Consider the following 11,558-nt stretch of genomic DNA (forward strand, 5'->3'; position numbering starts at 1 on the left):
GTATTTTTTCAAGATGAATTTTTACAGTTGTTGAGCTTCTATTGAGAGGAGCATTTTCAAGATGAATTTTTAAAGTTGTTGAGCCTCTACTGAGAGGAGCTTTTTCTCAAGATGAATTTTTTAAAGTTGTTGAACCTCTACTTAGAGGAGTTTTTTCCAAGATGATTCTTTAAAGTTGTTGAGTCTTTACTTAGAAGAGCCATTTTATATTTTTAAAAGTTATTGAATCTCTGCTTAAAGGAGCCTTTTAAAATTTTTAAAGTCATTAAGCCTCTACTTAAAGGAGTTTTTTTTCAATATAAATTTTTTAAAGTTATTAAGCCTTTACTTAGATGAGCCCTTTTAAATTTTTAAAGTCGTTGTATCTCTGCTTAAATGAGCTTTTTCTCAATATGAATTTTTTAAAATTATAGAACCTCTGCTTAGAAGAATTTTTTTCAAGATGATTCTTTAAAGTTGTTGAGCTTCTGCTTAAATGAACCCTTTTAAATTTACAAAAAAAATCAAATTAAAATTTGAGTCTCTAATTAAACTAGCTTTTTCTTCTTTCCAAATAAAATGGTTGTCGTTTGTTTTTGTCTTATTTTCGATTCTCAAAAATAGGCAAAGAGGGACAGCTATAAATACCATTTAATTAATTATTTATTTATTTATTTCTTTTCTTTTCTTTTTTTTTCTTTTTATTCTTTTTTTCCTCATTTTGGCAGCTTTTCTGTTGACCACCGACAGTCGCACTGTCAGCGACTCTGATAGCCGCCTGCAGCTGCCAGCCCTTTGACAGCCACTCGCAGTCATTCTAACAGTCGGTGGCTACCCTAATCATAGGCAATCAAAATTTTAGATTTTTTACGATTTTAATCTTCCTTTTGCTTTATAAATAGAGTTGTAAAAACACCTGCAAGAAGAGAAGCCTAGAAACCCTACAAAAAAATTATAAAAAAACATAAAAAATAGATAAAAAAACACACTGTCAGATTCTAAAAAATCTTCGTGAAAAAAAAAATCAAACAAAAAAAAATCCCTAGAACGGGATCTCAACGCCAAAATAAAAAATAAATAAAAAATCCTTTGGTCGAATCTTCCAAGCCAGATTTACGCAGTTCAAAACCCCATTTTGCAAAACCAAGCTCGGATTCGTGTTTAGGGGGTGCAAAAAAAAATTCTTGGAGATTTTGGATTTTTTTGGCAATTGACAGACGACGATTGGTGACCATCGACAGCGACTGACACAACGAAACAATCATTGGATTCTAGATTGCTAGAGAGAGAAAAAGAGAGAAAAAAATAAAAAAAATAATCGATTTGGCCTTTAAATAGGACTTCAAATGACGCCGTTAAGGAAAGTATCAAAACGACACCGTTTCAACTCTAAAGGATCTGCGTGTCGACCCACAACTCGATCCAAGATCCGCACACCCAACTCAATGACCCGTTCTCCCTTTACCTCTATCGGTCTAGTTGAACTGACCGAGACCAGACTAGTGCCAAACTACTGAACTCGAACCAACCAGATCAGACCGGATCGAACAGTTGAACTGACCCAGACTCGCGTTGACCGGATCATTGACTTGTCTGATTTAGGTAAATTTTTTTTTTGAAATTTTTTATATATATTATTATAAATTTTATTATTAAGATTCATACATATTAAAATATTTATATCTGTTAGAATAAATTTTTGTTTAAATAAATAAAAATATATGATAAAAAATATAATAAAATTTTTTTAATAATTTTGTTAATTTTAGAATAAACCTTATAAATTAATAAAAAAATGTAAGAAAAAAAATTTTTATCCGATGATGAGATTTAAAGGTACTCCGAATAGTGATACATACCAAATCTCTATGTGAGAAATTTTTTTTAAAATACTGTCAGTGTATTGAAGTATTTATAAGAATTTTTGATATAATAAAAATTTTCTTTTTCATAAAAACTAGTAAAATAAAATTAACTAATTTATAAAAAAAAACTAAAATAAAGTGATAAAAAAATGAGAAAAATGAATTTTATCTAATGATGAGATTCTAAAAGTATTCTAAGTAGCAATGCTTTACGAAATCCTTAGGTGATAAGATTTTTTTTTAAATATTACCAGTGTATTAGAATATTTATAGAAAAACTTCAATATAATAAAAAAAATTTTCTTCAATTTTAAATTAAAAATAAAAAAATCAAATAAAACAATTAATAAAATTTTTAAAAAAAGGAGAATAAAATGTGTGCATCAACATGATAACATTTTGCATTGCATGCATAACATAATTTTTTACGAAAAGTAAATTTGAGCCTCCAATTATAGGATTCCAAAGTATTCCGATAAGCAATGCCTAAGAAATCTCTAGGTGAAAAAATATTTTTTCAATGTTACCAACGTACTGAAACATTTTAAAAATTATTTCGATAAAAGGGTTTTAATTTATTTTTCTTGAATAAAATTTGAGCATTAAAAAAATTTCCAACAAATGAAAAAAAATCAAAAAAATTATCTTTCAAACACCGAAAATAAGACTGTTTATATTAAAATCAATGGATAACACATAGTTAATTGGTACCGTTTTAAATTAACGTTGTAGGGGTGGTAATTCTTTCCCACACATAACCGACTCCCGAATCCAGACTGTTATGCAGATCCTAAAATTATCCTCTTAATAAATTTTAATTAATTTTAAGATTTTATTAAAAAGACATGTTTTAGAAGGTGACCAATCGTACCTAGTCGAAAAAAGTTTGGTGACGATTCCGTTATTTTTTATTTTTTTTTCAAATTCGTCGAACGAACACAAAACTGTTACAATAACTATAATGTCATGATCCTTCCAAATTTGTAAGAAGACATCAATAACAATATCTTCATGCTCGGATCTTGGTCATTTTGGGTCTATATATGTAAATCGAGTTCTTGGTAAAATGCATCAAACTGTTTGAAATTTATATATGCTTTTTAGTTAAAAAAAAAAATAATGTTGTTGAAACACCCCAAACTGAGCAAGCAGCAAACTAAGTTACATTAGATTGATTAAACATAATCATCTTAGCCACTGTATTTACATGTTTCAACAACAATTGTTTTCATTTTGTTGCCCTTTTGCCCCCCCAACTTGTGATCACATGGTGAAACGACTACTCCTGAAGCAACACTTAATTTGTTTTCTTTCGGATGATTGGTGAAGAGGAGTGAGAAATTTTTTTTTTAATGTCAGCTTGGACCCTTCTGATGACAGGAAAATCTCATTAATTTTCTTTTATATAATTGATATACGCGTACACTCGGTTGATACAGCACTCAACAGACCGGTTGACACACGTACACTCGGTCGAAACACTCGTATTGAGCAAGCGGCAAACTAAGTTACATTAGATTGATTAAACATTAATCATCTTAGCCACAAGGCAAAGATCATTTTTTATGTGTACAGCAAGACCAGGTATCACATTAAAGTCTAAGTCTTCATTGTTCATCCCAATTAACGAGTGATTATTATTCAAGGTTTTGCTGTGCAATAAACTATATGGAAAGAACGAGAAAAACAAAAGCAAAAATGTTGTTATGCGCCTGCTGGCTACGGCTTGGCTGCTTTGCGTTTACTTACTAATACCTATCTTACACGAATCCATCAAAATCTTTGATTGGGAAATCTTTGTACCCACTTTCTTCTAAGACGAGTTTAATCTCCCATAATAATGGGTAACCTTCCTGATAAAAGACAAACATTAAACATTAGGATAGAAACTTTCATGGAGTTTTTTAAATGAAATTTATAAAGTTTTTTTAAATAATTTAATAAAAATTTAAATCGATAAATTAATAAAATTTAATATAAAAATTAATAATATATAAAATATTATTAAAAATATTATTTATAATTAAATATGATTTATACTTATTCAATAATAAAAATATCATCGATATTTTTATTACAAATATTTATCTAAAAACATATATATCAAAATTTATTAAATTTTTTTTAAATTTTAAACACTTAATCTATGTAATGATATTTTTTAAAATTTTCAAATTATCTTAGCCACTAGGCAAAGATCATTTTTTCTGTGTACAGTAATACCAGGTAACACATCAAAGTCTAAGTCTTCCTTGCTCATCCCAGTTGGCATGTCCCAATCAAATTTGTAAACAAGATTGGCAAGGGCAAGCTCCACAGTTGCAACTCCCAAATGAATTCCGGGACAACCTCTTCTACCGGCACCAAATGGTATGAGCTCAAAGTCTAGTCCTTTGTAGTCAATAGAACTGCCAATGAATCTCTCTGGACAAAACTCTTCTGGGTTTTCCCAAGCTTCAGGGTCTCTTCCTACTGCCCAGGCATTCACATAGACTAAGGTTTTGGCAGGTATTTCGTACCCGCCTATGTTGCATTTTCGCATTGTTTCTCGTGGCAAAAGTAATGGAGCTACTGGTTGCAATCTGAATGTTTCTTTTATCACAGCTTTAAGATAAATTAAATCTTGAACATCATCTTCATTTACAAAACCCTTTTTTCCAACCAAATCTCTAACTTCCTCTTGAATTTTCTTCATACACCTTGGATTTTTCATCAGGAAGGTCATGACCCAAATCACGGTGGCAGCACTTGTGTCTGTTCCAGCAATAAAAACATCCTGCATAAAAAGGATAAAGAATTCATGAGGTCATATATTCCTACGAGTTGAAGTTAGAAAATTAATGATACAATACTTAAATATAATTAAATTTTTGAGTGAATAATATGACCGTTAGCACAGCTTTTATGTTATCCATATTGAGATCAATTGTAAAGTTACGATCCTTCCAGATTTGTAGTAAGACATCTACAATGTCCTCTTGCTCGGGTTTTGGCCTATTTGGATCAAGATGTTCATCAATGAGTTCTTGATAAAAGATATCAAGTTCTTTGAATTTCTTTTCAAGACGACCGAGCAATCCAGATAATCTATCAACCCAACCCATGGAAGGAAAATAGTCAGAAATATAGAAACTCGCCAACACGGTCTGACTTTCATTAAGCAGACTATGAAATCTGCTTCTTTCAGTTACTTCTTCTTCATACCTCTTTCCAAACCCTATTCTACAAATCATTGTGCTGGTAAGACACATCATTAACTCACTCAAGTTGACAGGTTTAGAATGAACAGATAATTTGGATATTTTTTCAATCAGTCCAGCAACTTCATCTTCTCGGATGGGACAATAAAGTTGCACTCTGTTAGGGTTAAAGAGATGAACGACGCATATTTTCCTGATCTCTCTCCAATAAGCATTATATGGTGAAAACGCCAAATCCGAGCCATCGTAAGATAATATCTGAGGGGCACGTAAAGTAGGCCTGCTGCAGAAATCAAGGTCATGGGTTTTCATAACCTCTTTAGCCATTTTGGCTGAAGAAACTACAAGGGTTGACCTAAATCCAAGTCGCAAGGACATGAGAGAACCATACTTTTGAGAGAGTTTCCAAAGAAAAACATGAGGAGCTGAGTTATCAAGCATCTGCATGTGTAAGTGACCAATCAAGGGAAGACCTGGGGGGCTAGGGGGAAGAAGAATATTACCATTGTTTCTATGTTTTAGGAGAATGAATAGGAAGAAGGGGATGGCTAGAAGAAAGAACAGCAACATTACTACCAATGTAAATTCGTAACCTAGCACTCGATCTATGGTGAAAATTGAGAGGAATATTCCCCTTATATAGACTAATTAGCTAGCATTTGAGCCTTAAAATTTTGATAACCAATTCGTATATGACATCTCATAGCCTTCAATGCCGCCAATATTCTATACAATATTTGGATCTTTTTTAGTTTAAAAATAAATTTTGATAGCTTTAAATTATTGTTTTGATATTATTATTTTTATTTTTAATCTCCTTCTAATTTAATTTATCATTGACTTAATATTTGAACTCCAATATCATGATTTTGGTTTCGTCCCCGGACGAGGGATAACAAAACAAATTATTAAAAAAAAAAAAAAAAAAAAAAAACCCAAAAGTTAACTACTTTTAACTAATCAAGTGGGCCAACGAAAGCACATGAAAAGTTGGTCATGTGTCAGTAAGTGTTGAGAGAGAAAAGGACGATTTATAAATCGAAAGGCCAAAAGCCAGCATGTCTCGACTAAGAAAAGGCTCAGTGTAAGAAGAGGTTGGTCCTTGGTGGCTAAGGCTAGGAGCAACCACCAATGAAAGGAAGACCTGGTTCTCATACTCACTTTACAGAACGTGTATAAAAATAAAATAAAATAAAAAAGCAATTTTTGAAGCTTCATCTCAAAAAATTTGCAAGTAGGAATGGAAGAGAAGTGTTTGAAGATATAAAATTTTGTTGTTAATGTTAATAAAAAATAAAAAATAAAGCTTTCAACGGAGGTTTGCAGGAAGTCGAGCCAGAAGATTCGTGTTCATTCCAAATCTCAAAGGCCTTGACCTTAAACCAATCCATCAACCATGAAAATAAAGGCTTCAACTTTATCCCACTAGCTCATGTCCCAATAGGCCAATACTGAATACCTAATTCTAGGATTGAGATTTTATATTATTCTACAATTCAGGGTTTATCCCTAATTTAGCAACCAAAAAAAAAAAAGAAAAAAAGCATAAAATAATATTAACAAAAATTGGAAAATGGTTTTTTTAGATACCATTAATGAACAATTCTATCCACTTTGTAGTGAAATTTGCAGTAAGAAAAGTTTGGAAAAAGATTAAACGTATGAGATTATAAATAATTAGTTGCACAAATCGCATTTGAATTTTGAACAAATCTAAAATAACATTAGATAATTGTGGTATTTGAGGTTATTAAACCCTGATTTGCTGTTGGTATTAATTAGTTGTCTTCACTTTTAAAACTTCTACATAGAGTCCATATATTGCATCCAAAAAGGAATGATTAATTAATTAGCTATCTCCAATAAAAAATTAAACCAAATTAAAAAAAAAAACTCAAATATTTGAAAAATACAAAGAAAACGTCGCACATAGTATTAGTTAAGGAATATCCTCTTTGATTATTATTCAAGGTTTTGCCGTGCAATAAACTATTTGGAAAGAATAAGAAAAACAAAAACAAAATTGTTGTTTTGTGCCGGCTCGCTACGGATTGGCTGCAGTGAGTTTCTTACTAACGCCTATCTTACACGAATCCATAAAAATCTTTGTATTCAAAATGATGTTTGACATCTATGATGAAGACCCCTTTTTTTTTTTTTTGTCTTTCTTTTAGCTTTCCTTGCTGGATGTAATATTTTCTGTTTTAATTTTCATGGTTTCTTCTAATCTGTTGCTTTCTGTAAAATTCCAATAAAAAACTGAAAAAGAAAGGGACAAATTCAGCAGATTATATTTGATCCTTTGTTGAAGATTCATTATAAGCTTGAATGAAGCTTCCAGTCAATAAATGACATGTGCTGATGTTCATTTATTGAATTAAAATTCGAGAATTAGTTGAATTGATTTAATCATCCGGTCAGAATATAATGGATTACTTCAAAGAGTCAAATTAAAATAAAAAAATTTTAAATTAAGGATAATAATCAAGGAAGATTAATTATATTATATATTACTTGAAATGACAACTTTTCAAAAATAGTAAAAGATGCATTATTCATACTCACGTATGGATTTATACGGCGTAAAACATACACAACAACAAAATAAAATGTTGTTGAAACAGTCCAAACTTGAGCAACCTGCAAATTACGGTAGTGTATCATTGGACAAAATTAACATAAAATTATATAGGTAAAGTTGGTATAATTTTTTATTAAAAATTATTAAATAAAAATTTTAATAAAAAATTACATTTGATATATTAATAAAATTTAATATGAAAATTAATAATATATAAAAAAATGTATTAAAAATATTATTTACAATTTAAATTTAATTGATATTTAATTAACGATAAAAATTTTATCAATATTTTTATTAAAAATATATATTTAATAACTATATCAAAAAAATTTTTAATTTTTTTAAATTTTACATACTTGATTTATATGTAATGAAATTTTTTAATTTATTGATTTTAATTTTTAATTTTAATTTTTATTTATTCATTTTACATAAATAAATTTTACGAATTTCACCTATAAAATTTATATAAGTCTTTTCTCTGTATTATTACATTTAAATGGTTTCGAAGCTTATACGACTCTCCCATTTTCTTCTGAGACAAGAGTTTAATCTCCCGCAATTATGGGTAACCTCCCCGGTAAAAAACAAACATTAAACATTAATTGTCTTAGCCACAAGGGAAAGACCTTTTTTCTTCTTTTTTTTTTGTGTACGGTAACACCAGCTATCACATCAAAGTCTAGGTCTTCCTCGTTCATCCCAGTTGGCATTTGCCAATCAAATTTGTAAACAAGGTTAGCAAGGGCAAGTTCCAGAGTTGCAACTCCATATGTATTCCAGGACAACTTCTTCCACCGGCACCAAATGGTATGAGCTCAAAGTCTAGTCCTTTGTAGTCAATAGAACTGCCAATGAATCTCTCTGGATAAAACTCTTCTTGGTTTTCCCAAGCTTCAGGGTCTCTTCCTACAGCCCACGTATTCACATAGACAAAGGTTTTGGCAGGTATTTCGTACCCGCCTATGTTGCCCTTTCGCATTATTTCTCGAGGCATTTGTAATGGAGCTACTGGTTGCAATCTGAATGTTTCTTTTATCACAGCTTTAAGATAAATTAAATCTTGAACATCATCTTCATTTACAAAACCCTTTTTTCCAACCAAATCTCTAGCTTCCTCTTGAATTTTCTTCATACACCTTGGATTTTTCATCAGGAAGGTCATGACCCAAATCACGGTGGCAGCACTTGTGTCTGTTCCAGCAACAAAAACATCCTGCATAAAAAGGATAAAGAATTCATGAGGTCATATATTCCTACGAGTTGAAGTTAGAAAATTAATGATACAATACTTAAATATAATTACATTTTTGAGTGAATAATATGACCGTTAGCACAGCTTTTATGTTATCCATATTGAGATCAATTGTAAAGTTACGATCCTTCCAGATTTGTAGTAAGACATCTACAATGTCCTCTTGCTCAGGTTTTGGCCTATTTGGATCAAGATGCTCATCAATGAGCTCTTGATAGACGATATCAGATTCTTTGAAATTCTTTTCAAGACGACCGAGCAATCCAGATAATCTATCAACCCAACCCATGGAAGGGAAACAATCAGAAATACAGAAGGTCGCGGACAGCGGTTGGCTTTCATTAAGAAGCCCACGAAATCTGCTTCTTTCATTTGCTTCTTCTTCATACCTCTATCCAAATCCTACTCTACAAATTATTGTACTGGTAAGACACATCATTGTCTCACTCAAGTTGACAGGTTTAGAATGAACAGATAATTTGGATTTTTTTCAATCAGTCGAGCAACTTCATCTTCTCGGATGGGACGATAGAGTTGCACCCTGTTCGAGTTGAAGAGATGAAGAACACATAGTTTCCTGATCTCCCTCCAATAAGCTTTATATGGTGAAAAAAACAAGTCCGAGCCATCTTAAGATCATTTCTGAGCGCAACGTAAAGTAGGCCTGCTGCAGAAATCAAGCTCATGGGTTTTCATAACCTCTTTAGCCATTTTGGCTGAAGAAACTACAACGGTTGACTTAAATTCAAATCGCAAGGACATGAGAGAGCCATAGTTTTGAGAGAGTTTCCAAAGAAAAATATTAGGGGTTGAGTTATCAAGCATCTGCATGTGTTAGTGACCAATCAAGGGAAGACCTGGGGGGCTAGAGGAAAGAAGAATATTGCCATTGTTTCTACGTTTTAGAAGAATGAATAGGAAGAAGGGGAGGGCAAGAAGAAAGAACAGCAAAATTACTATAATAGCAAATTCGTAATCTATACTCTTATCTATGTGAAAATTGAGAGGATCAAGATTCCTCTTATGTAGGCTAATTAGCATACTTGCTCTAGGGCCGAGCTAACTGTCCGAATCCGAAAATTCGTTCAAAATTATAAAAGATTTAGACATAAATATTAAGGCCGTTAGAAACGGATTGGAGAAATAAATGAGACCTTAAAAAAGAATAAAATCGTGCTTGGGTTTCATCATTTAAGGATCATCCAACCCAGTTCAAAAATTAAAAAAATATTTTTATTATAATGGGATAAGATTCATTTGTTTTATTCTTAATAATGGATAAGATTCATTTATTTTATTAGGAGAAAATTTATTTTTTTCTTTATACAAAATATTAAAATAATGATCAAATTTTAAATTACATTTAACAAAATTAAATTGGATCTAAACCTAAATGATTTATAAATTTAATTTAAATTAATTAAATTAATAATTTACAAAAAAATAAAAACAATTATTTTTCTCAATCTTAAATACTAATGTTTTAAGCGAATTTGAACTTTATTATTATATATAAAAACATATTTAAATAAAAAATAAGATTCAAAAAAACAAATTAAATCAAACCTAACTTTGCTTAAAATATTAGAATATTATGTTAAACTCTGCCCAAACCCAACCTAGCCTGGCCCATAAACAGCACTACTAACTAATTGTCATTTGAGAAATTCCAAAATTTGGTCGGGCCATTATCATGTTACTTGCCAGTCATTATTATTATTAATTGCTAGCATATAGCCGTATTTTATATTGCCAAATACTGTTTTTTTCTCTTGAATGGATGCTACCAAATACATTTAACAATGACTCAATGATCAAATAGACTTCATTGTATTTAAGTTGATGACGCATCACTATTTGAAATAATGCACAAACATTTCACATCCAAGGAAGGTGGAAAGGTTAGGGTTTCTTTTTCATTCTTCAAAATCAGACCATCATTATAATTTTCTCAAATTCAGAATTTAACTCATTTTTTTATACAATTATTTTTAAAAATTAACATCAAATAAATTTAGAATTCAAATATTAATATTTACAATAATTTCTCTTATCTAAACTATAACTTCGTTGTATTAAAAAAATTTCTTCACTCTTCCGAAGTAATGAGCCAAGGTATTCTTTCACTAATTACTACAAATATAGTCATATTAGCGCAAAGCCAAACATTAGATAAAAGAGAGAGTCAAACAGTGAAGTTATTGGAAAAAAGATGACCGAAACTGGTGTTAAGTAGGCTGAATTACTATACTGTAAAAAAAAATTTTAAGGGGACCATGGCTCATGCCTATCCCTTTGGATTCGCCTGTGAGCCATATGCCATCATTACTAACTAATTAATTAATTAATTAACGTGACAATAATATCCAAAATAATGGTAGTTAATTAACAAGTTTCTTATCGGTTAGTTAGCCTCTGATAAAATTAAAATATTAATTATGGCAACCAGAAGTGACCAGGCTTGGCAATTTTCAAGTGCACATGGACGATGTGCCTCCAAGTTAATCATGCTCCAAAAGATTAAACGACGATCCTTGCGTGGCAGGCTGGCGGCAACCTCCTGATTTGATGGGCCGTCTGCAGTCTGCTCCTTTTTTTTTTTTTTTTCATTTTCTGTTTGCTGTCGTCAAGCTTTTTGAGGGACATAACTAAAATATTATTAGCAACCATATATC

The 11,558-nt window shown here is 30.9% G+C and overlaps 1 protein-coding gene and 2 pseudogenes across 2 annotated transcripts; all 3 read right to left on the reverse strand.

Annotated features, from left to right (window-relative positions):
• Positions 1-3,945: 3,945 nt before the first annotated feature.
• LOC111310857 (cytochrome P450 83B1-like) lies at positions 3,946-6,885 on the reverse strand. The gene is made up of 2 exons (XM_022910237.2): positions 4,733-6,885; positions 3,946-4,620 (listed from the first exon to the last, which is right to left on the reverse strand). Exons 1-2 carry the CDS (start codon positions 5,612-5,614, stop codon positions 4,015-4,017), a joined length of 1,488 nt encoding a protein of 495 aa, XP_022765972.2. The 5' UTR covers positions 5,615-6,885; the 3' UTR covers positions 3,946-4,014.
• Positions 6,886-8,074: 1,189 nt separating this feature from the next.
• On the reverse strand, positions 8,075-9,038 carry LOC149520620 (cytochrome P450 71A1 pseudogene; annotated as a pseudogene). The gene is made up of 2 exons (XR_016346803.1): positions 8,935-9,038; positions 8,075-8,844 (listed from the first exon to the last, which is right to left on the reverse strand). The product of XR_016346803.1 is annotated as a cytochrome P450 71A1 pseudogene (transcript).
• LOC111312790 (cytochrome P450 83B1 pseudogene) lies at positions 8,854-9,714 on the reverse strand (annotated as a pseudogene).
• Between the last annotated feature and the right edge of the window lie 1,844 nt (positions 9,715-11,558).

Source organism: Durio zibethinus, chromosome 1 (assembly GCF_047325235.1).
Source record: "Durio zibethinus cultivar Kanyao isolate XHJ-2024 chromosome 1, ASM4732523v1, whole genome shotgun sequence".
Lineage (NCBI taxonomy): Eukaryota > Viridiplantae > Streptophyta > Magnoliopsida > Malvales > Malvaceae > Durio > Durio zibethinus.